The sequence below is a fragment of the Spodoptera frugiperda genome, chromosome 25, assembly GCF_023101765.2.
Source record: "Spodoptera frugiperda isolate SF20-4 chromosome 25, AGI-APGP_CSIRO_Sfru_2.0, whole genome shotgun sequence".
Lineage (NCBI taxonomy): Eukaryota > Metazoa > Arthropoda > Insecta > Lepidoptera > Noctuidae > Spodoptera > Spodoptera frugiperda.
In genome coordinates this window covers 828,517-856,451 of record NC_064236.1, presented here as the reverse complement: position 1 = coordinate 856,451, position 27,935 = coordinate 828,517, and the positions used below count along the sequence as shown (strand labels likewise).

Below are 27,935 nucleotides of genomic sequence, written 5' to 3'. Positions count from 1 at the left end.
TCAACGCCGGTAAACATTAGCACTTCGCTACAAGCAACGCATTTATTACCTCGAAATGTTGCCTTTAAAGAGCATTTTACTTTTCAACTTTGGACATGTACAAATATCGAGATATACATAACCATTTTATCATGGTCCCTCTTTGTGTACATTTATCTCAAATATGACGGTCTGTTTATACTAGTATTTCGTAGCTTAATATGAAGCTACGTTTACGTTGAAATGTCAAAGGGAGTTCAGTTTTACTGAGCATTTTGTTTGACCAACTCTATTTGTTCCTTTATCCTGCATATAGGTATATTGCCTATACCTGCGACAGATGTTTTCCAATAGTTTCCATTTTGTTGACATTTTCGGCAGAAGTTTTGTTTACCAGCGCAGTCATATACAGTCTCCTGACATAGCAAAGGACGTCACCCGAGGCTACGTTTTTAGGCTAAAAGCCTATGGTTTTTATTTTTAGCCTGTAAACAAGCAATATCGGGACTATACGGCTACATTTCTATCGGATTTAGTTTGTACAGACTGCATATGGTGTATGTACAGAGAATGAAGACTGATGGACTCAGTATAGGGACAGTAACCATTGTTTGGCTACTGAACCGACCGGTGGTTACACGGGATATGGTTTCATTAAAAACCACATAATTTACTGTGATATACAATACACAAACAACTTGTGTACATTGTACGTAATTATTTTATTTAGTTACTTAGTTCTATTTTTTTTTATCATTGCCCCACACTAGGATTTGCTCCTGTGTCGTGGGTTGCACGTCAATCATATTAATTTAACGTACACACACATCATACCCGAAACCAGAATCAATAGCCGTTTCGGATCAGAGATACCTACATGTCACCATACAGATCTGTGCAATGTTATTTTTAATTAATATTTTTCAATAGAAAGTCTAGAACAAAAGGATTACCTGTAAAACTTTAATTAAAACTTGCACAGGCTTCACACAGGGACCATGTCCGAATATTTCCGATGAGTTTTTTTTTTTATACATTCAAATACTGTTGGGAGATTAATAATTTATTTTAAAATTAATCTGCTTTTAAAAGCGGAGAAGGATTTGTATGCGTTAACCATGTGTAATTACTTTTGAAATTACTTATAGTGGTTCGTGGAAAAACGTGATGGATTTTTGAGCATTTTTTTTACTTTTTTCTTTTAATTTTGTTAATAACAGACTGAATTGTAAAGCATCAGGCGACATCACTTTTTATTCTAAACGAACAGACGTATTACCGGACGGTAAACAATCGCCGTCGCCCATGGACACTTAAAACACCAGAAGCGTTACAAATGCGTTGCCGGCCTTTTGGGGTTTAGGAATTTAAGGGTTGTTGGGGAATCGGGGATTGGGAAGGGGGGAATTGGGCCTCCGGTACATTTGAACTTCATTTGAAATTCTCGAAGCACAAACATAGTACCAAAATTATAGTTCGAGAAAAGATATAGGTACCTAATTTTGAAGATGAGTGCCATACCAGAGTAACAGACTGTGAATTTAAACCATTGATGCTAATTCCGACAAAATTTTCCGTTTCATTCATAAGTTCATAAGAGACTGTTTTTAGTACAAAGTTTAAATATTGTTGCCTACCCTACACTTTATAACTTACTTTTTTATCCTGTTTCCCTAACCTCAACTTGTAAATTAACTTTTACAATAACAAATTAACTTAGAAATAACTCATATCCGAATTCTTTTAACTGGCACCTGTTCATGGGATTCTGTTTTACCCGGCTAAGGGCTCCCACACAAAACTGCGATGCGATTTAGTGCGGCGTAGTTTTGTGTGGGAGCCCTAAATCGTATCGCAGAAATTCGCATCGCATCGCAGTTTTGTGTGGGAGCCGTAATCTCTGAAATAGTCGGACCGATTTTATTGGCAAGTAGCTGACGTACTAAGGAGTAACTTAGGCTACTTTTATTTAAGAAAAAACCCAGAATCTGTCATGAGTCATTATTCTACGCGGACGAAATCGCGGGCTACAGCATAAATAAGTCCTTCGATAGTACTTTTTATTATTTTCTATTACATCGTATCTTATGGATCAATATAAATCTATTACGTTCACCTAGGGTGCGTAATCTACGCCTATTATCCCAAAGCACGATGTAACACCCACATTTTTGCCATTACGATATCATGCGTCGTCCTTTTCGAAATATACTTGGCAACGAAATTTTTTAACATAACATATACCCATAATCTAATACTAATTGTAATTGTACCTACCTATATTTGTATTACGTAAATCTCTTGCAAACGACTTTCTTCTTATTTTTTTAATTATTCGTCATTAACATTAATTTTCTTAATTCAATCGACATTTTTGTCATCACTTTAAACTTTGGAGGTGCTATTTATTCATGACCAACTTGTTAAAAAAACTGATGTTTAGTTTCAGTTCTACTTATAATATTCACATCGAAACTTTTAAGTAACACCTCCTTTTCCTATTTTTTTGCGTAGCAACCTCTAATTGTTTGTTGTAACCATAGCAACGGCTGTTGTCGTCAAAATAGAGAGTCGAAGGGTTACCAGTGCGAAATGAAAACGTAACTTTTCCAAAATTCGTTAATTAATTTTTGAACGTAATAAAATTAGTTTATTTTTTAAGATCTGAGTTTTACAAACAAATTGCTTAATTGTTTTTTACACGTGACACTTTTTTTAAAGATTCGCTTAAAGGTCTGTTAGCAAAGTAAAAACGTGCCAAAGTTAAGATTAGTGGGTACAAATCTAGTAGAGTTAAGTTTTTTTCCAATTGGGTAATTGGAAAAATCTTTAGTAGTTTTCTATAGGTATTTCAATTCGAGCATACTCCTTAATCATTTTAATGATGTTAATTACTGTACCTCATGGGACCTGTATTTTCCTATTGTAGATATAACTAAGTACTGGTACAACTAACAAAGTTGCAGTCCTAAGATTCGATCCTTAAGTCATTACAATAAGTATAAAGTTTGTTCATGGGGGTTATGATTAAAACATACTTATAGTAAGTATTTGTTAATGATTGTTGAAAATATGTTACCTATATGGCAACTTCGGACATAAATGACACTGTCACCTTTTTCACAATAATCTTGACAACTGTCTTAGTTTGCTTTATCAATACAAGGTTCGCGCATTTTTATTTATTTTGGATTATTTTTATTTTATTTTTAGTATTTTTATCAAATTGTAAGTACTTGTTTATGACTTTGGTCCCATTGTCTTAAAACTATTGGTCGGAACTACACGTTGTCTATAATAGCAATAGGTACCATATAAATATGTGGTCAATTGTATATCTTACTTTATCTATAAATACTTTTGTAATCTGTAGATCTAGATATATGTGTTAGTATTCAAAGGAAAGTTTACAATAACCATTCAACAACGCTTCAAACAAAGTAGCACACCCCAACGAAGTTGTAACCAAAGTAACACAATGTTGTAATATCTTTGCACCTTATTTCAAAGCAATAAAGTTAACTTTTGTTAGCTTTGTGAGTGTTGTGACCGCTAGACTGTATGTTACCTGTGAAGTAAAAAGTAACTTTTGCTTAACAAGATGCCCGTGCTTTCGTATTTATAGCCGATACTAAGAAAAGATTCAAACAGAGCTATCTCTTCTAATTTTATAAACGATATTTTAATATATTAACGTACGGATGAAATGAAATACGACATACGAAATGAAAATTGAAAAATTCGATTAGCTTCGAGGCAAATATTCTTTTACGAATGAATACAGCAGAATTCTAAAATTCAATTCCATCCATACTTTTGAAAAAAATGCACCAAGAATAACAAACAACAGGACTTGGAAATCTTTTTACGTTAGCTCTCAATATTCCCGGGATTATTCTAAATAAAGCCTTTTACCTGCGTCACAATACGACGCAGCTTAGATTTTCCATTTTCCATTTTTCATTGTCTTTCTAGAAAAATCATAAGGCAAAAACTATTTCGCTTTGAAGCTTCAAAAGCAAAGCTTACTTTATTCATATTTTATGAATCTAAAGACTGAATGGGGCTAATATTTTAATTAAATAACGTATACTGAAAGCTTTGTTGGATAAAAACACAAACGGAATTAAAAAGTCAACTTTACCGTTTAAAGGATGCAAGAGGCTACGGCTAGGGTTTTAGGCAATCAATATTCAGTAAAAATAAAGTTTGCAGGTATTTTTTGTACACAAAGCCCATGCGATATGCGAGGGCTTTGTAAAAATCAAAGGGTGACAAAGTGCTGTGTACAATGCAATAGAGTTTGGGAGGTGTTTGCATTGCGCTACCTTTGTCGTGCACCATTGTTTGATTAGCCCACAACCTAATATAGGGACCATAGGGAACTCTGTCCAAGCATTCCAGGGGTACCTTATTGAAGACATATTTCGCTAATAACTTCTAATAACTCATATGGACAAGTTGTGACAGTTAATTGAAACATTCCCCCCTATTAGAAGTTTCTGTGCAAACAACTATTAGTTTAAGAGGAACGTTCAAGATTAAATCAAATGAAACTATGCTTGCACAGATATGTTACACAGGTATGTTGCACAGGTATGTTGTTGCGAAGAAAGTTAGGACTTAGATTGTTTGAAATATTATGTTCTAATAACCTTGTACGAAGTTTTACGTTGCAACTATCATGTTGTACATTCGAGACTAATAATTACGGTTCATTAGATATTATTTTGTAGTTAGATTGTAGGTAGGGTGTTTTAAGTATAATGGAAAGTTAATAATAATTCTAGAATCTGTAAGGAGCTGACAATACTTAGCTTTTTGTAGGATAGGGTTAAACGAGCACGCTTATGACTTGTATGTAATAGCAAATAATCGCGGATATCAACTCTTGATAGCTTTTAGGTGTAATATCGAAGAATAATAATTATGATACTCAAATTATGAGTCATCTAACTTACGTGGGCTGTAGACATTTTTATGGCATAGGCCGGCAATCGTCGCCGCCCATGGACACCCGCAACACCAGAGTCAAAGTGCGTTGCTGGCCTTTTGAGGATTAAACATTTGGGGAGTTAATAGCAGAAAGCTAGTTAGATTATGAAACAAAATTAAAAAAGAGTACAAAAGAATTGCATTTAAAATGCCAGCGCGCCTGTGTTCGAATGAATACTCGAAATATTACCAATTTTAAAGCAATATAATAAATATAGTTCTGTAATAGTGACGTACATTCGTATTTCCGAAAATAACCAAAATACTTGTGTATTATTCGTCTCTATACATTTACAGATATTCGTTTGTTATCCGAGCGATATGTTAATTCAATTTCTCGCATATTCCTGTACTATTTCAAGCAGGTTTACAAACATTTTAGTTGCCCACGCGCATCATTGAGTCTAAATTATTAATTCTGTTGTTGTTTCTAATCGTGCTATAATATTGTAACTGACAAACAAACTGTATGTCTGTCTGTATTCTGATAATGGATAGGAAACGTGAATTATGATAATAATATAATTATAAGATCTGGGAATAGGTATTATTTAGTGTTTCCTTTGTAATCATAATGCTTTAGTAATAATTTTATTAATCGTGTTTAATAGATTGTGAACAATAGCTACTATTGTTCTATTTTAGGTACGAATCCAGGAATTGTGCGATCTTGGATACAATATACGAGTTATCAAACTATTTAGAGACTGTCTTACAATATCCAATTCTGATTTAATTTGATGTATCTTCCAACCGAAATATAGAATAAACCGAAATGTAATAAAATACGAGTTTTTCCAGAACGACATCGTTCGCATTCCCGGGGTAAAAACTACACGTGATATTCCAGATTCTAATTTGTCCCTGTATTAAAGAAGGATGCCAAAAAATCTACAGAAAATTATAATCATTAATGAAGAATTATATAATATATTAGACCATAAGTGGTTGCAAATACGCTATGACTGCCGTACTCAGAGACAATAGACAAGCAGTTAGTGTTGGCCAAAATCATACGATTCCGAGATTTTGCTCCTTCCATTATTGAACTTGTTTCATTCAAAACCGTCCATTATCTTTTCGTGACCGAGTAACAAACGAACATTCATCCTCGTAATAAAAACTTTCGCATCAATAATAATATATTAGTTTTAGTAGGATGAGTCAGTTATGCTGAAAGAAACTTAATAAGTCATTTAAAAGATTCTTAATTTAGTTACAGCATTAAACCTGTACCATGGAGGAAGAACAAGCGACAATTGAGAGCCAGTTTTTTGCATATGCAAAGCTATTTGATAGTAAACATCGGAGTGGGGAGACTATTACTCTGTACCATTCCGACTACTGGCTGCGGCAAGCAAATATCATTGATGATAGGAAAGTCACGATGACGGATACTGGGATACTTTTCAATGAATATAGGTACTTTTTTATACTTTTTTTTTATTGGGTTTGTTACATGGGTCATAATATATAACATAACTGGTGCACTATTGCCTACCCACTCAGAGATTAATAATTTGACGTTGTTGTCACATTTTTTTTTTTTCGAAAGTATGTTTTTTTTTCGATTTCTTACTGAAAATAAAGAATTTTGATGTTAAATCTCTACATTCTATAAGTTTTTTCAGAACTTGTTTTTAATGTAATTTTTTTGTTCTTCTTTTTTAGTAAATCAGAAATCGACATAGAGGAATGGAAGGTACTAATATCTAAGTTATGTGTTTTGAAAGAGTTAGATGAGGAGAAGACTCTAGAAACGCTGGTAAACTGTGGTCTACCGGGAGAAACACCAGTCGAAATACCTCAGTACAGGAGTTTCTTTTTGAATGCATCCAAATCTAAATCTGGGACAGCGATGGTTCCTAAAAAATAGTTTTGTAAGAAGTTATAAAGACATAATAAATAATAGGGTATAACTAATATGGACAAACGCATTTTTTTTTTATTTTATTTTGTTATTATTAATTATATTTAACGGCTACTTCCTGGCCTGAGAAGTGGACTAGTTTGCTTCTTATGAATATATGAACCGAGTTCTCTCGCCTCGGCAAACAATTCCGTGAACAAAAAAAGTTAAAGAAAATTAAGTAATACAATAATAATTGTCCAATGAATATAACGTTGTTTTTGTGTGGGAGAGCCATGCTTCGGCACGAATGGACCGGCTCGACCGGAGTGATTCTACGGACTCACAGAAAACCGACGTGAAACAACACTTGCGATGTATTTCGTTGCATGAGTGAGGTTACCGCAGGCCCAATTACTCTTTGTTTACCAGATTTGAATAGTTGTGCAGATAATGTGTAAAAAGGTCTCAAATAAATAAGCAAACAAACTTACCTACTCATTCAGTAAACGCTTTTGAACAAACAAATCATGCTTTTTGATAGTACAAATAATAAAAAGGACATAACATCATCATCGTAATGATCAGCCTGTAACTATAGCACTGCTGAGAAAAGGCCTCTTCTCACACAGAGATAAATAATAATTATAAGTATTTAAGTTAGGTAGGAGTTATTGTTATATCCATTAATTTAATATTCATTCATCGTCATTCTATTTACAACTATCAAATTAACCTCTTCAACAAATTTAAACCTTATCATTCTAAAAATAGACACTATAGTTGAAAGGGCCGTGCCTTCCTCGTGACAGTATCAATTGGACTGAAACCCATTATCTGTCGGATTGAAAAGATTTTCCATTAAATAGAAGGATCACGTGTATACGAAACTTGGGAAGATCCCCTTTCACCCTTTTCCCAGTCGTTATGAACACCTGAGTTATTTAATCTCCTGAGTTGTACCTAGATCTATACTGACCATTATAGATCTGAGATGTTGTGAGTTTTTTTCCAGAATAAGATTGCTTTCCGATTGAATAATAAAGTTTCTCGTTGATTGAATGGTTTTCAGTAAGAGAGGTAGACAGTTTTAATTCCCGGGTGTGGAAAATTATTATTGCGTTTTTTAGAAAACACGGCGTCCGGTGTTGTTCCTAATTTATGGTAATAGGATCATCTCTGTTACACGGGACTCATAACACAACGGTGTTTGTAATGTACCTAAGTAATGTAATTCGGATATGAAAAGGAAGATTTTGGTTAGAATATTGTTGGTTTTCAATGGTGAAAGACTCATAGTTTTTCGGTTTCGTACAACTTGAAAGATGAAACAATTAATTAGAATAGAATAGTTTATTATAACTAGCTTGACTTAGGTTTATGCAACTTGAGTTTCAAATCTCAAGTTAATTTAATCCAAAGGAAGGTATAATTATACGCTTCGTACATTATTACATAAAAATCTCCTAATATATTTCAACGTAGGTAGTTCAAAAGAAGTCGTTAAAACATTTTCGTGACAAAATACTAGACTCAAAATCATGATTACAGCCAGTTTCAATACCATCACTGTCCATTTTGCCTACCACCCATAGAATTCTGTCGTAACGTAAACACCAATCCAATATCTACGAGCAACCAAAATGTATCTACAAGTAAGCTATTTAGCTTTAGCACTGACATTTCCGTTTCTAAAGTAAAGCCTACAGACGGACGAGTTTGTATAGTGAGGCGAAATATCCGGAATCCCGGATAACAAACACGGATAGGACCTTTGATGACGGCATCAAAAGCCAATAGCAACATAGGCCACACAACATCTGTCGAACTACCTTTTAGTATAATCTACTCGGTGTAAGCTCTTTGACTATCTCAAATGTACCTATGTGGGACTAGATTTCAATGATACAAACCAATCTCCCCTCACGTGTTCACTGCAGCGTTTATTTTGTAGGAACTGACCCTTTACAAGCTAATGTTACTACAAGCTATGAAATACGTGTAACAGAAACTATTTATCAAGAAATGAAAACATCGTTAGTGTTTCCCTTTTTTCCTATCGAGTGTATTACTTGAGAAATGGCAGATTTCCTACATACTCGTTGCTAGGTAGGAAATGCACGAAGAGTTTCGATAAATATGAACCGCTTACAAGTGGAATTCCACTTGCAAGTCATTACTTCGTATTGCATCGTAGCTTAACATCATACGAGATATGTAGTAGCTATGAACAATATAAAACTCCAGTTCTTAACCGGCGTACCTGTATAATGAGATGCATGAATAGGACAAAGTCTGCTACAGTCATAACAGTTTCAAAACAATATCGGTAGGTACACAAATAAATGAATATGATGGTCGTATGGACACGTGTGACGTCACAGCAGTGGCCCTCGCGTTGTCCACCACACACGGCTGGGATTGAGGCCCTGTCAACCATTTCAACATGCACGTTGCAGGGACTATGTTGAAAAAGTGTTGTCTATTTTCTTTATACTTATTTGTTAGGACATAGGTATTATTTTAAGATAACTTATTTATACATTTTTCTCTTTACATTTAGTAAGTTTACGAGTATAGGCACAGCATAAATATAGTTAAAAACAAATAATTTAATTATTATTAACCACTAATGACTGTATAAACGAAAACTAATACAAAATAAGTTTATATTTTGGGATGAGTTTATCGGAGGAGGAGGTCCGACTCCTAAATTCCCCAGTCTGGGGATTGGGGAAGTCTCCACTAGTCTTCAGTTAAAGTCACTTTAAGGGTTAAACCCCTAAAAGGCCAGCAACGCATTTGATGTTACGATGTTAATTTAGACGCTGATTGCTTACCATCAGGTGACTCGTCTGCTCTTTTGCTGGCCTACCTATCCCATAAAAACAACCCACCTTTACTACTTTATTAATGATACATTGACTAAGTAGATTCGGTATTCTGTACCTACCTTACTTATATATATTAAATTATATTATACCTAGAGTAAATCAATTACTGGTAACGTAAATGCAATTATGGGAACATTAATAGTAATAAATACAGGATTATCAGAAGCGCCATCTATTAATTTACACGAAAACAAATCAGTGTGCTGACTATCAGCGATTTAATTACATTTTGTCATCATCCGGGCTTATACTAAGCCGTTCATTTTGCTTAACATCCAAAAATCTATTATAAAATCTAGTTCATTAGTAGAATTAAAATGATATTTTAAGAGACAATAAAAGGATACAAATGTTTAATAAGGTAAAACCCTAGGAATATGTAAAATAAAAATAGCTTCAGTGTACATCTTTCGGACTCTCAAAAACTGGTTACATTCCAAACGTTATTTGTAGAAACTTATAAAAAAAAAATTTTCTCGGTACTGTATCTACATATTCAAGTTATAGGCCACGTAAGGAAAAAAATTAAAATAAGAAATCTAACTAAATATATTATAGTTACACAGCATTGATTTCTTAAGTACCCTGACAAAGGCAAAACGAATTAAAAACTTACAGTTTCGAGGTACATAGTACTTCAGACCACGTCGCGCGTTAAGCCACGTCAAATGACGATAATTACACGTAACATACTACTCACACGCTTCTGTATAAAAGCTTACTATATGTCGTCTTGTGACTAGATCTAGTTATAGATTATAATCACGCTAACACGACTAGCACTAGTGTATAACCGAAGAGCCATAGTTATAGTTCATAGGAACTAAATTGGCGAAAATTTTGAATATATGGAAATAGAGTAACGAGTCGTCGCTATCTTTGATTTCCAAAACAATTCCCAGATACTATTTACTGCAACGCAACTTATGATGGTTACCTCTGCTGGCCTCCGACTCCTGCTGGCGAAACCACGTATCAAAAATGCCCCAGCAACTTCTATCTGATTGACACATCAAGTAAGTATAGGCTGTCTAGCAGCTCACGCATGGTTTGAAGCTGTCAATATCACGCCTTTGTTAGCTTCAACGCTCACTAGACTACTCCAAACTGTACTTTTTTTAAACAGACCTTCAACTTTATTAATAACTGATAAAGCTGAAAATCTGTGGTTCAAAGCCAGTTTTGGGTCGTCTGATGAAGTGGCGTTTGTACGCATAGTCTCGTGGTGGTGCTAGTTAGGACGTTTTATGGAAAAAATGCTTAGCAGCTGTGGCAATAAAATTTACTAAGGCATATAACGCAATATGATGATAGAAACAAAGTTTGGTACAACACAAGATCGTATCATTCAAGCAGTGCTTTGCAAATAAATGTTTCACTAAAATAGTAACATGACTTGCTTCAACTTTGGCAATACGGTAGGAGTCCATCGGGTATCTTCAACTATGAAATTGAAAAACTTTTTGAGGGCTCGTTCGTATACCACTTTAGACATTTTTGTTAAACAAGGTCTTTATTTGGACATATACGGTTTATAAGTGGTTTGTTGACAGTAGTTGAATTAAGTTCATCAGCAGAGGACCACATGCAATTTTATACTTTAATATTATCGACTAGATTGCAAAAGCAAAAGCCTTCAACAATGTTCTGTTGTAATGTAATGGCTTCTCTACAATGTTAATCTTTGCCTTTTTTTAGGGTTAGGTCAAAAATCAGAAAAGGTGACTAGTTGTAATAGATATCTACATGAACTTACTTAAGTTACTTACCCTTGCTAACTGAGATTATAGTTTATATAAAGTAAACCAATCCCATGATTAAAACAACTCCAAGACATTGATACTCAAGTTCAATAAAATAAATAAGTCAAAATAACAAATAGGTAGTTTGCATGGTCGTGCGTCTTGTGATAGAAATTAACGAACTCATATACGTCATTCATCCACACCCATAGATGATGAGAATAACTCAATAGCGATATTAGATGATCTCTAGAAACAGATCAACATCAGCCTAGAAAATGGCATGAGCGCTAATCGGTTCGAGAGAATAGAAATGTTAATATACGGGCTTGACATAACATTTGACATTAATTTGGCAGAGGTTAGTGTCAATCCCACGTGTTTCTATTCGATCGATTAGAATAATCTTTAAAAAACGTACTAGTGTGCACAAAATTCTCTGTCGTTTTTTTTTTGTGGTTATCGATTTTGAGTTCTTTATTTTTGTTCCTATTTTGTTTTGTATCGTACTTGTTTTTGTTTAATTGTGTCTGTATCTTCATGCTGTATCCTATAATTTTGATTCAGTTTCTTTTCTTACCTATCATTGCTTTCTCCATTTCCACCTTCACCTTCTCAGCATGGATTATATTTAGATTTTATTTCTTTTATTTACTAATTATTATTATTTACTTTTTCCTTAATTTAGTGCAAGCGTATAGACGGTGCGGTGCGGAGGGGTTGTGGGTCGGGCGGCATTATAATGATTCATCTCCTAATGGTTGGACGAACTATACTCCATGTTTTCCTGAAGCTGTACAATATCTTTTAAGTAAAGTCGGTGATAAATCTGAGGCTCAGGTATGTTTAGCACAACAAATAAAGATTAGACCAGTAGACACCTAACAACATTAGAAAACGAACGCTTCATAACTTTAACTAACAGCACATTGAAATAGACGACACGTTTTGCTAACCAATATAATAACACTAAATCTAAAAAAACAACTAGAACTCACACTAACAACTAACCTTATAATGAATTATTATTTTATGAATAGTAAACTTAACAATACTGATTTTGGTTCGCTGGAGAGACAAGAAGGTGAGTTAAGATGGGCTAGAGGATTAACAACTAGCTATGTACCACGGCTCTGCAGCCTGTCATCATAATTTTTCATCATCGTCAGCTTCACAGGTCCACCTTTGGACACTTATTCGATGACCTGCCACAGCATATCTATTAGTTGTTAATGTTCTAGCCCCAACAGTGCTTATTTTTTGTTTTTCGTTTCTATCTGTCCTTTTGTTCAACAACTGTGTTGGAACTGATTTGATCTACTTACTTACTTTAGGAGATTATACTACAGTCATCAACTTGTCGGGTGATCGCAACTTGCAAGTGCGACTGCCAACCCAGAAACTTTGGGTTAGATTCCCGGGTCTAGAATAGTATATATGGGGTATTGTTTACTTCTTAAATTTTCCAAAATTATCACAATTACAATAATAGAGTCTGAAACTTTGCCTTTTACAAGGACCGTGGCTTTTTAGTCGTCTTACAACTCTGCAGCCTAGTTTATGTATCTAATGACTAGTAAACGTTCCATTAATAATATAAGTATTTATAAAATATGATTGGATTATAATGTACTGTCCACTTGCAGTAATTTGTCTTATAGAAAATAGATAAGTTGGTGTTGGGCTACTATCTAGCCTGGTACTAAGCAATAATGCGGCCTACGATAGAGCCCACCCACCGAAATATATCCCTAAAAAACCGAAAGATTTGCAACTTTGCGCCTGTGTCCCGATGCTTTCAAGCCGGGACAACACAAGCGTTGATAAATTTGTCGATGAGCCTTTTGGCAGGCCTGTCGATGATAGGAATGAAATGATCTGTTGGGATGATGGACTGGGCAGGTAATAAGTATAGGACTCCACAGTTTCATATGTGCCTAAACAGTGTTTCATATTTCTAATGTATTGTTTATTTTTCTTCGTATTTTATGTCGGGTACATTAAATGGGCCACTTTTGTAAGAAGACTAAAAATCACGGTGTATAGCATCCCCGATCACTTGAGGCTCTGAACATAACTGACGAAAAGCAGTCGTTATGTTTTATTTACTTTTTTTATACCAATATCATTTTTCCTTTTCTCCTCTCTACATAATTATTGTTACAAGTCAATCCTAAAAGATTATCTTCGAATAAAAGTAAGTATTTAGTTGTAATCCAAAAAAATTGCAATGTATGTAGATAACATATATTGCCAATTTTTGGAATTAATTCCTAGCAGCCAATGGAAGACTTTGGATTCAAAATACCAGATCAGATAAAAAGTCCATAATTCTCAATGGTATGAACAGGTTCTAAGGCATTTGTAACTTCTTAAGTGTTGCGGGTTGTCCACGAGCGGCGCTGATTGCTTACCATCACGTAATCTGTCTCCAGGTTTACCCCCCTGTGTAATACATGTAATATGAACTTGTATTATACTCCTGTTAAACCTATTTTATTTGTAGTGATAGTATTGTTTGGAGAGTCCAAGGAACATAAACGATTAGGTTTAAATTTCTTGGATGTAACATTATTCATATGCTCGTATTTATCGATGTAATTTTGTTTCAGCTTAAATTTGAAACTGCTGTAAATACACGCACGGTTGAGATGATAGGTATAGTGCTATCAATAATTGGTATACTGATGTCACTATACATATTCAGCGCTTTCCCGTAAGTATTATTGTTATTGGCATTGTTTTATTAATTTCATTTTACGTTTTTGTTTATGATGATATTCAATTGGATACCCATACATCCCCAACTTTCGTACCGCAGTCTTTAAATCTTCAAGCCTTAATTAGTCAGCAAAGCACTTGTTACTCCTTTGGCGTCTGGGGTGCCCATGATTCGATTGCTAATCATAGTTGATCTGTATTCTCTTTTGCCCCTATAACATAAGAATGTTTTATCTACTATTTTATTCTTTTTTGTAGCTCTCTTCACAACCGACGAACCTTGATACATAGGAATCTGTTTTGTGCTCTGCTTTTGGAAACGACCATTAGAATGCTATTGTACACTCAACAAGCCCAGGCATACATGCTGGACAAGAGGACTATCGTTGAAAACGCGCGAAAGGGAATTGAAAACTTGGTAAGTACACCTAAGACATCTTATACTTAGTATTGATTTATGACAGACTAGAATATATTCGTCACCACCTCCCTTCTTTCGTACGGTATTCAATATTTAAACGAGAATGATCAGAAATACATTTTACAACCACCCACATTGAGCAGGCGTGGTGATTAGTGCTCAAATCTTCTCCGTGCGTTTAGTAAGTTAGCAGTGGCTACTTACAGGCTCTTGATTTAATGTGACATTTTACTAGCTATCAATGTTAAATTTCAACATCTTCAGGCCTTAGCATCAGCATTCAAGATCATAGTCAATCAATTTCAGTCCATTACTGGACTTAGGCCACTTCAATAGCACTTTACTGAGCCTGATCCTCTCCTTTTTTCATGGCAGAAATACTTTACGACACTTCATATTACTTGGTAATTAGAGTCTCATAAGGTTAGATGGGTGTCATCTAGTAAAAGACCTATCGAGCTATCTTCATAAGATTTTCAAATTAATTTTATTATATTCAAAGTTTCAACGGCCGACCACCGAAGTGACTGGAGGGCACTTCAGGAATCCGTGTAATCTTGCTGACTCAGATTTTCCACTCGAAATGTTGAACCCGACAAATTCTGGCCACAAGTGACTCTTCACGGACTACAGTACTGCCGAAGTGATGTAGATGCCTGCGCCGCGCGTAGGAAAACGTGCCAATGTTTAACGCCATCCGTGTAGTTTATGAAAACAAAGCATAATTTAAAATTGAACGTTTTCATGTTTAACTGTGCAATTTATTCACTTTAATATCAACATATTTCAGTAGGTTTACACGGTTGTATCCAATGCTATTATAATATGTAGGTCATTCAATACAGTATATCTAATTATAAATGCGTATATCTATCAGGCACGACTATCAACATTAAACACTGAAACTATAACATGTACCACAGTCTCATCCTTGCATTTCTTCTAAGAACAAAGTTGAGGTACGGTACCGTATTTAATATTAACATACATTTTCTTGTTGCAGCCATATGTCTGCGAGGGAGTATATGTGTTATTGGAGTATGCCCGGCTCAGCGTGTATGCCTGGATGTTCATTGAGGGCGTTTTCCTAAACACCATGATTTCAGCCAATACCCTCAGAAATGAAATCAACGTGATCTACTTTTATTTCGGAGGATGGGTGATTCCCACGTTCATTGTCGCGATTTGGGCCACACTGACCGCACGTCATTACGCCGCCGAAAAATTCAACACGTAAGTAAATATTGGTAAAATCCAATGAGGGCTAATTAAAACTTAGCAAAGCGGACGTCCGCGAGGGGCATCCAACCGAAAGAAACTTTCGAAAACTGCATGGGCAGCTACTCCTAGTACGTTTGTTAATTAATGAGGTATCCTAAACTACTAAAATTTGGTAAATGTCTGGTCGAACTGATGATGAAGCTCAAAAATAGTTGAAAACACTCCTCGAGGATTAATTAGAGTTCAAAGATTTTTTTTTACTTTTTAATTAAAAAAATATGGCACATCAAACAATAGGTGCTAAAGGAAAGCCACTCTACTAAAGCAGTCTTTCGAAGTAACACTTATTTTATGGCAAGAAGACGATCTAACTTCACGACTATAGTAAAGAATAGTGTAGCAGAGTTGTAATAAAACTGTTCTTACAGGTGCTGGTTCGGATACAACTACCTCCCGGCCTATTATATCATCAATGGACCCATCGTGGGAATCCTGATTGTAAGTACCCAGTTTACCAACGTTCCTACTTTACTGGGAGTCTTTAATTGCAGTTCTAGGTAATACTATACTAATTATTTATTACATGTTAATACCTAGTATAGTAAAATAGTGCTTAATAGTTGATCTTAATCCAAAAGACACGTGGATATAGAGTAGGAGAACTCGACTTGTATTTCAAATCCTTCTCTTTGATCACTCACATGAAGTTCCGTAGTCGTCTCCAAATAAATCCTCATCGGATATACTTCAAGATCATTATGCCTCTTTTGTCCAACATAAAATCTCGTAGTCTACTGGATACAATATGACCCAGTTTTATTTTACTCGTACCTACATACGTCGTACCATACATGTAATACGCCAATTATTTCTAAACGTGAACAATATTTGGTTCTTCACAATAATATTTTAAGGATAAGAAAGAAAGATAGGGCCCCATGCCAAGTAAATGTTTAATTTCCAAAGGTGTATATGTTATGTCTATATGTTATCTTAATTAGGGTAGCCATTCAACTTACACTTTTCAAATGACTAGCCGTTTAATGAAATGGCTGAATTTCTCAATCAGGTTCTCTCGTTAGTCACAGGGTGAAGGCATTGTCATAGTAGGCTAAGTCAGGTTAGAATTATGACCCGTTCAGATATCGAAACACCTTCAGAGACAAATAGCTCCTAGAATTGTACTGTGATTGCATTTTTTAAAAAGATTAGGCCGTTAATTAATTGGCTTTAATGACTGGACCATAATTGGGTTTAATGTCTATATTAAACATATCGCATTAAAGGGATGAAAAATATTACCTTCTTTAATTGGCTGCAATATTTACACTAATTCCTATTTAATTATGAACTCCACCTTTTTTACTGGACCTAGAAGTAATACAGAAGTCCCCTCGATAAGTTCTACGATTGTGATCGTTCGGTCCACCAATATTTGGCACGTGATTTAGCCATGACCTCATAAAAACATCCTCGGCGTCTCTTCAGACTCAAGGGTTTCGATACAATGCGACCCCGTCCGCAAAAATTTATCGGTTCATTACGCGCCCTGTTAAAAAGAAAATGGAGGTATATCGACAATATGTTTTACTGTTACATTCTTAACCACGGCAATTACAGTATGATGTGTTTTGCAGGTGAACACGATCTTCCTAGTTACCGTATTGGCTGTTATCATTACCAAACTCCGACGAACCAATGACTCCGAGCTAGAGAAGGTTAAGTAAGTGCACAAACAATTTAAAAACATCCTTTTATTGTACTTAATATTCCTATATATACCTAATACTTATTTTATTTGTTCTCTAGGAAAGCGATCCGTGCCACTCTGATTCTGCTGCCACTGCTCGGTATCATCAACATTTTCAACCTCTTCGAATACCCATTGGAGGGATCTTCAACCGGTTTCGCGATCTGGGCATATGTCACCCACTTCTTCCGATCTTTCCAAGGCCTCTTCATTAGTAGCATATATTGTTTCACTAATGAAGAAGTAAGTTAAACACTTACCTTTATTAGTAATTACTTTATCCAAATTAGTGTTTTTTTTTGCTTTTTTTTTTTAAATGCCCCACACTAGGATTTTTTCCTGTGTCGTGGGTGCGTTTACAAACATACAAGTTCACATAAACATGACACCCAGACCCGAAACAACAATTTGTGGATGACACAAAGAGTTGCTCCGAGCGGGAATCGAACCCTCTACACGTAGCACGGCAGCCAGTTGCTCAACCACCGCGCCAACTGTGCAGTCAAAGTTATATGATACCTAAGTTTTGTATTTTGAGATTGCTTCTCAAAATACAAAAGAAACCACCGGCATCATTCTAACACATTTATTCAGTAACAAAAGCTATGCTACAAACATTTTACAACTGCAGAACAATATTACAATAACTCCTGCGGTTTCTACGGAACTATAGTTGTATGGAGCCAGCCTTTTGTCAACTGCTTAGTGTCATACCATTATGGAAATAAGGCCCTCAACACCCCCAGCGTCTAACGAGCACTTTCAACTTGTTTAACTGAACACTTGGCTAGTGAGAATCACCCAACCATTTGCAAAGTAATTGCAGTTCCCACCCACCTCACAATTTTTCAGCTTCTGCCAGCGGCTTCGTCACTGTTCATATCATAATCCAAATTACATCAGCTGATAGGATTCAGCCGTTATGATGTGTTTGTGTGACAAACATAATTATATACACGCAAACTCACGCACTAACTTTCACATTTATAATAACTAGTGGTCGCCTAGTGGCCGAAATTCGACCAGTACGTTGAAGGATAATCTTTATTTAACTCAAACTCTTTTATAAAACTCTTTTCATATGAGACGTGAGAATATCATCGCAATGTCTATCGATTTTGACGTTTTGTCAAATACGATCAAATATTATGCATGTGTGTGTAATGTTTTATTTATTGATTTAATGTACTTTATAAGCATTATTTTTGAAAAATATTAGCGTTGTCCACTTCTCCTACAAATAAACTATAAGTGTACCAAATTTTATGCTCCTACGTCCGCGCAATTATCGTAAAAAGAGGTCCAAAGTTTTTGCATCACGTATTAATATATAGATAAAGTAAGAAAAACTACACAAGGTTTTAAATTTTTTGTGATTGATTTGCACAACGGTTCAATCTCACAAGTCTCTAATTTTTTTTAATAAGTACCAGCCAAAGATTTACTATGTGGCCTTGCTGATTAGTTTGGTACCGAAAAGCCTTGCTGAACTCCTTCTATGATGCCAAATAGTGAAAATCCCATCCAGTCTATCCATTCTACTCAGGAAACCGGGGTGGTTTTTAATCAGCAAGAGTCTGACAGTCCGCTTCAGCGTCAAAGACGAGAATGCTCCATGAGAATTAATTTCCACTTTGGGCCCTCATTAGCTAGCCCTTCACCCCATACATGGACTTATTCTTCCCTACACAATCTAATGCCTTTTTATTCTACACCAGTATATGTACGGCACAACGTTATAGTGTTTCGCTTAGTCTGGTCTGCTAAACTCTTTTCCTATTATTAACACATTTCCTGTTGTAGGTCCTAAAGGCTTTAAGAAAGCGTTGGGACCAATCGGAATGTGTAATAAGATGGCGACAACAACACCAACGGCAGCACTCAGACCGGACGCGACACATAATGTAAGTTGAAAGGAGAAAACTAAACATTTCTTTTTCCAAAAATCTTTGAACTACAAGTATAGACATTAGGCTGCAAAGATGTAATGGGGGCTACCGTTTTTGTTCATAAGATGGAGCAAGTTCTCTATCCCCTAAAACCAGAAGGTGAACCTCTAGTCTATTAGCAAGTGTCTCGCCATTGGTCATTAAATTGTCGACAGCTACAGTAATTGGACGTTTTCCCTAAATTAGCTACATCTGATGTTCTAAAAAGTGTTAGCCCCAATTCTATTTAGCAACTAACATTCTTTGGTTATGTGCCCTATTATAGAACAATCTCAGACATACCTCGCGGTGACGACATCCCCATGACAGTGAGGCCGTGGGACCGACCCTCTTCTACCAATAATGTGAACTTGTCCGAGTGTGAAGCAGGACCCAGTCACTTCGAGGAGTAAGTATTTATTTCGTGCACATTAAATGTACATATGAATGTCATACGAAGTTATACTATGTATCGTGTATATTTTGTACCTGTGATTAATCATTTTGAAGTTTTTAATTTTACTTCTTTATTAAGGATTTTGCTCGTTCTTTTTTGTCGCTGTTAACTCTTCAATAGATAGTTTCTTTTAAGTAGCAGTCAGCACTGTGTGGTCTCACTTTAAAGTCACTAAAAAGTTTGACTTTTCTAGTGCCTTCAATGGCAAAATTTGTGGCCGTCACGTCACGACGCGACGTAACTAAATCACAGTGTAAGGTTTAATTTAATTTTTTCAAGCGTGGGTCCTAATTTACGAGGATAGATATATTTTCTGTATTCTTTCTATTGATCAGAGTCTCGAGTCTAGATTTAAGGGGTTTTACACTGTGCGATTTCTTAAAAGATCATTCTCGATTCATCGAAATCTTCTTATTTTTGTTTTATTAATAATTTCGTTATTACATATAAAACTAATTTACCCTTGAGGTATAGCTCGTCACTCACGTGTTAACCCTTTGACCGCCACGTTCCACATTCAACTGAAATAAAAAACTGCAAACACTTTTATTTTTACATTTCGATTATTAAATTCGTTTATGTAACTAATAATTATCCTTACTCATTTTTCTTTTGCATTAAAACTTGATTATAATTTACGAATGTGTTGCTTTCAGTAAAGTTTGAATAAAAATCTCATGATCGTACGGTGTCAGCGAAGCCTGCGTGGGCGCCGATTTTGACAGTAAACGGCAAAGCGGTCGTGGCGGTGAAAATGTTAATGTGAGGTGCTATGACATAATTATGGCAAAAGCGTGGCCATTGCAATTTCACCGAATGCAAATGTCAAAACTGTGAATTTGTGCTAACGCAGCGGTTCATTTCTTGTGGATTAATTATCTCGCTATGCGTCGTATGCCCTGTCAATTTTTCTTTTCTTTCCAATAGGTACTTTAGGTTGTATTTTTACGAAACCACGACCTGGAGTGGGCATCTTTACTAGGGCAATTGGATTTGAAATCAGTACCTGTTATTTCTTAGTCATTTGTTGGTAATCAGTTGGTTTTGAAGGTCAGGTGTTGATTTATCGTTGTCTATGATGTAGATGTTGGAGATCATCATGCAAAGCAGCAAAGGTTTAATTTTTATTGCGACTGTGACTCTCGTCCAAACTGAATATCAAGCTGTAGCTAACTTGCGTCATCAATCTTGCTGTGCTCTTTTTATACCCAAAGCGCTACGTTTCCAATAAGCCTTCGTATCATCAATGTGTTCTTTGTGCCTAAAGGTCTGAAGCGAATACTTTAACATAAATTAATTTTCAGGCAGCATACAGCTACGGTGCACGTGCCAACAGATACCAGATTACCATGCCAAAAAGACTTATTGTCCAGCTTAGAATCTGGCATAAACGCACCTATGCCACCAAGGTACGCTGTTTTACAGTCACGTTTGTTTACATCACAAAAGACTTGTAGATGAAGGCCTTTAATTGCATTTATAATTTTAGACGATGCTCCTGCGAATCAGCCCCCTCCAGGTACCACATCTACCACCGACGCTCGCTCGAAGCACACGAGGCCTACACAAAAGTGTAAGTGTCCACTACATAACCTACTAGAACAAGTGTTCTTATTGGTTTCCTTCTTATTGGGTTGTTTTTTATACAATTTTATTTTCAGCAATCGACGTTGTTCCTGTGATATTCCATGTCGGAGGTATAGCACACCCTATGATCGCCCTCGAGAGTCGAGGTGAGTGACACAAGAATAATGCCAGAGTATTGGGAGCTGGATGTATGTGGATGAAATGTTCATATGTTGTTTGTTGTTGACAGCGTTAGAGCAATGTCGTGTGTGCCGAGCACGCACACCATCCCGCGCATGCGACGTGGCTTCACTCGTCCCGGCCTGGTCACCCGCGAGTCCCGCATGGGACACATGTCCATCAGCAGCTGCCTCTAAACATAGTTATAGCCCAAAGACTCGCCCATCTTTTTACATATACTTCTTCATTAAGTGAGACATAGTATAAGTGTGACGTACCTAATCTAGTTTTGTAATCCTACCTCTTTACAAAATAGGGTATTTTGATGTTAACTTTAAGCTTAAATGATCAATATCTTGAAAAGATGAAAATATATTATTATTACTATTTATAATAAATATGTGAAAACAAATTGTGTTGTTTATTATTTTCAATAAAACGAACTGCATCATGCACACAAAAGTATGAGCCATGTGTACGTACAACAAACAAAAATGGCAATTGGCAGGGAAATGTGCATTTTTTTTCATCTAAGCAATTTGCTTTTCCACCAGCGATGTGGTTAACTACGTTGCTCTGGATGCATTAGGCTTTCATCAATCATATTCTTTTGTACACATCGCTTAACACTGGTGGAAATAAACTCAGCTTTTTTTTTGAGGCGCGTAAATCATCCAATGACTTCTCAGGGAGTGTCAGACTCTTACTGACTAAAAACCACCCCGTTCCTACTCCTGCTTTTCAAGCCGGAGCCCCGGTAACCCGCAAGCAGTCCATAGCTCCGGGTCGGCATCAGCCCTATTGGGCCCCATCTGTGGTGATCTGATGGCTCTTTGAGGCGCGTGCAGAACGCAATGCACCGCAAGCACGGGTCTGGTTCTGGTCGGGTGGCGAGGTACCCGTTGCGAGGTTGCTCGCCGTCCGCAGACCCGCACTTACGGTGACCGGAGATCGTCGCGCGATCCCCGAAGCTCAGTGTTTCTCGAGAAAGCTGGGACGTGAGGAGGTTTGTTCCCACACGTGTCCCGCCTCCTCCGCAGCTAGCATGACTGCTTCGCACAAGGAGGAGACGGCATCCCAGTACACTTCGCTTCGTACCATTACATATCACCTGTACTAATGCCAGACGCGATAGGTCTCCGTCACGGACCACATCCCTGAGAACACGGCGGTACTCAACTCATGCAGGGCACACCGCCACCGTATGCTCCACCGTGTCCTCCGACCGGTCCTCGCAATGTTGATACCCGAGCGTCCCGCCCAATCCGAAACAGGAAGCTAAAGAAGCTCCCATGTCCGGTAAGCACCCACGTCAGGCGGTAGGTGACACCGTGACGCCTCTCAAGCCACTCCTTGAAGAGGAGACTTACCGCTGCAATGACAGCGAGCCCAGCTCTCGGTTGCGACAGTCGTTGCTGCCATTTCGCTACGAAATTACGTCGGAGCTCGTCTCGCCACGCACTAATCTGGCGCGGCAGTGGAGTTTCGCCCCGGCGACGCGCGTCGGCGCGCAAACAGAAAACGCGCGCAAGCACCTTCGCCTCCAAATCCCACGGCGGTAGTCCGGCAAGGAGGTTAGCCGCCTCTCCGGAGATCGTGCGATATCCACAAATCACCCGGATGGCCATGACCCTCTGGGACGTGAGCAGCACCTGAGCTGGCCGCCGCATCAGGTTCGGGCCCTTACAGTAGCGCCGTAGAGGGCCATAGATCGCACGATCCCCGCATACGACCTCCAGCAGGAGGCATTTGGCCCCCGAGGTTGGGCAGGAACCGCTTAAGCGCAGCCCCCGTCCGTTCCAACTTAGGAGCCAAACGTCGGAAGTGCCCCACAAAGTTCCATCGACTGTCGAGGACGAGTCCTAGGTACTTCATTGTCGTCTCGACGCCGATGGTAACCCCTCCCGCCGTTATTTGGGTTATTTGGGACCACGGTGGCGCGTTCCCGCGGCTATGAAAGCACAAAACGAACTCAGCTAAGCTATGTTTTTTGTATGGAAAGATGCGTGCTATGGATGTGTGCTATGGGAGGTTTCCCTACTGTTGATACATCGCAGCTCGAGTGCTGCGCATCTTCCTCGTACAGCTAACGTACCTACCAGTGATAAGTGATAAGAACGCCTTTGTGCCCAATATCTTAATTTTTTGGTCTTTTTAATAATTGTGTACAATAAGGATTAATCTATCTACGAGAATCAACATAGCACATCTCTGAAGGAAAAGGGTCCTAAAGCTAATTAATGTCATAATTCTGAACAATCTATACATACCCGTAATAAATCTGTAGAAGGGTCAATTCTGTACATTGAAAATATTGAAAAAATAAATAGCAGGGAGTGTTACTGGATATCGATCCAGTCTGGCATCGGCCAAACCCAAATATGTGATAAAAAATGTTTTGTCTGTCTGTCTGTATGTTCAGGCACCTCGTGAAAACTAACGTTCGATTTTGATGAAACTTGGTATAATTATACCTTATTATCCTGGGCATAAATTAAGATACTTTTTATCCTGAAAAAATACATAGCAAAAAAATCTTAATTTTTCCATTTTATACTACGCGAGCTCAACAGCAGTAGCTCAATAGAGGGATCTCCTTAATTATTATGGGCCTTGCCGTATTTGGGCCCAATAGATATTTATAAGCTGTCATTGAGTTACTCAAAATGGAGAAATAAAACATCCACACGAAGACGGACATCCGCGCGGACGGAGTCGCGGGCGGAAGCTAGTATATCTTCTATACTTATAATAAATCTGTAGAGAGGTCAATTCTGTACATGAAATATATTTCCAAAATAACTATCAGCGGGTGATTAGTGATCGATACTGACGCCAAAAATGCAATCAGAAAAATTTTTGTCTGTCTGTCTGTATGTTCTTTATAGAAACAAAAACCACTCGACAGATTTCAACGAAACTTGGTACAATTGTTCTTCATACACCTGGGCAGGTTAAAGTATGCTTTTCATCACGCTACGATCAATAGGAGCAGAGCAGTGAAGGGAAATGTTGGGAAAACAGGATAACTTACTCCATTTTTTACGCTTCCGTCGCGTGTGCAGCCTTAATGGTTAAAGCTACACAGAAATAATGTATGACAGAAATGTTCTCCTTAAAATTGTTTAAAAAATATTCCACGACAGCAAATGTCTATCTCTTATGGTTGACTTACAATAACACGTATAACTCCCGATAGCTTAGCAGTTTGGAGCTTTCTGATTATATTTGTCTACTTTTACGTTTATAACACTCTCATTCATTCATTCATTCATTCATATTATAATAAATCTGTAGAAGGATCAATTCTGTACATTGAAAATATTGAAAGAATTAATAGGGTGTTACTGGATCGATACCAAACCCAAATATGTGATTAACATTTTTTTGTCTGTTTGTCTGTACGCTCAGTCATCACGTGAAAACTAACAGTTTGATTTCGATGAAACTTGGTATAATTATACCTTATTATCCTGGTCATAAAATAGGATACTTTATATCATGGAAAATCTTTATTTTTCAGTTTCATTCTACAGAACGCGAGCTCAACAGCAGTAGCTCAATAGAGGGATCTCCTTAATTATTATAGGCCTTGCCGTATTTAAGTACAATAGATATTTATAAGATGTCATTGTTAGAGTTACTCAAAATGGAGAAATAAAACATCCACGCGAAGACCGACATCCGCGCGGACGGAGTCGCGGGCGGAAGCTAGTACCACATAATTATTTCTAACGTTAATTGAAGGTGTTCTTGACACACCCGATCAGTACCCTTAGTATGAGTTTGCTTTACGTTTAAAGTAATCGAAAGGAGAGCGTGTTCGACGCTCTAATTGGTTGGTTTATTTGAGCCGGCCAATCAGAGCGCCGAACGTGCTCTCGTTTCAATAACTTTAAACGTAAAGTAAACTCGTACTAAGGGTACTGATAATAGGTGTAATAGTTCAGAGATGTGCCAATCAAGGCTCTTTTGTGCCATCTGTAGTATGATTCTGTCTGCCACAAGAAGCGGAAACCATTCCTTTTCTTCTCATCTAATAATTTCCAATTATTCGTTGCGCAAACCAAGTCAATTGTTTATTGCCTAGAAACGCACCGCCTTCAGAACTACTAGAGGCATTATCACACTTATACGTCTCTGATAACTACTGCCGAGGTAAAAAACACCGACTATTTGCCGTGCCTTCATGTCGTACCTTCGCACGTGCTAAGTCACCGATTCCTCGCACTCTGGCCGCGCTCAATGGTCTCTTGGATGCAAATCCAACAAATGATCTGTTCGTGGATGGATGGAAGGAGATTTTGTCGGAGTGCCTGAAGTACTGCGAGGCGAACTTATGAATGCTGTTAATTCCTGTTTAATTATGTTTTAGTTATGTATGTAAGTTGCTTTAAAGTCAAAGTCAAAGCATTTATTTCAATTAATCCTAAATTAGGCACTTTTGAAACGTCAAATTGAATTGTCCGTCAGTGAAGCTAGGCGCTCGTTCCAAAGTGTTGCTTCGAATGGAGAAGAACGAGCTAGAAACTCCATCGTTACTCTTTTCAAAAAATGTTTTTTACTTTAATTGGTTGTCTACCGTTGTAACTTTTGGATTAGATAAATAGATAAATTCAGTGTTTCAATGTTCTCGTGCCTGGCTTATTCTGCAAAACCTGATTTACAGAAATTGCATGAGTGTGTGTTAGATAGCCAAATGTATGAGACAGTGATGTATAATGTCTTACGGCATTTTGCTGTGGGGTCGAGCCGCGGATGTAGAATCAATTTTTATTTTGCAAAAGCGAGCTATTCGAGCAATATATAACTTGCCCCGTCGCGAATCTTTGAGAGAACTTTTTAAAACTATAAATATTCTTACAGTGCCTTCTCAATTCATTTACGAAAATATTATGTACGTAAAAAAAAAATCAACAATTGTTTGAAAAAAGAAGCGACAGACACAATTTTATTACGAGAGGTAAAAATAAGTTGGCTATAGGTACCGCAATTCCGATTGTCCAAAGTGCAGAAATCCTTCATGGGTTTTTGTGTTAAATGTTATAATAAACTACCAACTACCATACTGAATCTGAACGAGAAAAAATTTAAATCTAGTATTTAGCGTGAACTGTGTAAACAGGCATATTATAAACTGTCAGATTATATTGAAGATAAAAATGCGTGGCAGCATGTTGGTCCGGCTCCACTGGACACTCGCTCACACTAGACAATGCTCAAATACAATCACTAGTTACACGTTAACTTAAAGTATTAATTTATTCCAATGCAGTCTAGGGATCCTGTGGCATCAAGCAGATATTTTTTATTTGAAAGATTAAATTATATATTATTATTACATACATATCGTCACGCCTTTAATCCCCGAAGGGGTAGGCAGAGGTGCACATTATGGCACGTAATGCCACTGTGTACACCCACTTTTCACAATTTATGTTGTAAGTTCCATGTAATAGGTGGTGAGCCTATTGCCATATACCGGGCACATTTCCAGACTCCGTGCTACCACTGAGAAATTTTCGAAGAACCGAAAAAAGCCCAGTAATACTTTGCCCGACCCGGGAATCGAACCCAAGACCCCTTGCCCGGCAGTCGCACTTACAACCACTCGGCCAACGAGGCAGTATTATTATTATTATTTGTATAGAAGCATTATTTCAAAATTGTAAGTGTATGCTTTGACTTTGACTTTGACTTTGTAAACGAGATGCAGATATTATTAGCGCTCAAAACGGTAGAGGGGAATGGGATAAAATTTGGAACAAGGGTCAGGAGAACAGGTGGAAGCTACTTTTTTCCCAAGGACACGCAGGTGAAGCCGCTGGAAGAAGCTAGTATATTATATATATATTTTTTTATGAAACACGCCGGTAATTGAGACGTATTACCTGATGGTAAGCAATCGCCGCCGCCCATGGACACTTGAAACACCAGAGACGTTACAAGGCGTCCGGTAATCTCACTCACACAACGAAACACAACGCAAGCGTTGTTTCACGTCGGTTTTCTGTGAGGCCGTGGTATCATTCCGGTCGAGCCGGCCCATTCGTACCGCAGCATTGCTCCGCCACACTTAAAACAGGCCGGATAGATATAGGCTACTTTTTATTCCAAAGGAACGCGCACAAAGCCGCTGGCAGAAGCTAGTATATAACATGCTTGTTTAACTTACTTTAGTTTTCTTTCCTTTTTTTCTTTTACTCTATCTGGAAGCTGCACCTGGAAGACG

The 27,935-nt window shown here is 37.2% G+C and overlaps 1 protein-coding gene across 1 annotated transcript in view; it reads left to right on the top strand.

The window, feature by feature from the left end:
- The window catches only part of LOC118265406 (PDF receptor), a 29,396-nt gene extending 7,327 nt beyond the window's left edge, over nucleotides 1-22,069 (top strand). The window contains exons 2-15 of the mRNA XM_050704225.1: nucleotides 10,620-10,733; nucleotides 12,148-12,299; nucleotides 14,072-14,175; nucleotides 14,439-14,598; nucleotides 15,605-15,834; nucleotides 16,251-16,320; nucleotides 17,460-17,545; nucleotides 17,632-17,815; nucleotides 19,376-19,476; nucleotides 19,787-19,909; nucleotides 21,262-21,366; nucleotides 21,447-21,530; nucleotides 21,619-21,690; nucleotides 21,774-22,069. Coding sequence (XP_050560182.1) covers nucleotide 10,733; nucleotides 12,148-12,299; nucleotides 14,072-14,175; nucleotides 14,439-14,598; nucleotides 15,605-15,834; nucleotides 16,251-16,320; nucleotides 17,460-17,545; nucleotides 17,632-17,815; nucleotides 19,376-19,476; nucleotides 19,787-19,909; nucleotides 21,262-21,366; nucleotides 21,447-21,530; nucleotides 21,619-21,690; nucleotides 21,774-21,900 — 1,599 coding nt within the window. The 5' untranslated portion in view covers nucleotides 10,620-10,732 and the 3' untranslated portion in view covers nucleotides 21,901-22,069. The remainder of the gene's footprint in view (nucleotides 1-10,619; nucleotides 10,734-12,147; nucleotides 12,300-14,071; nucleotides 14,176-14,438; nucleotides 14,599-15,604; nucleotides 15,835-16,250; nucleotides 16,321-17,459; nucleotides 17,546-17,631; nucleotides 17,816-19,375; nucleotides 19,477-19,786; nucleotides 19,910-21,261; nucleotides 21,367-21,446; nucleotides 21,531-21,618; nucleotides 21,691-21,773) is intronic.
- The last annotated feature ends 5,866 nt before the right edge of the window (nucleotides 22,070-27,935 follow it).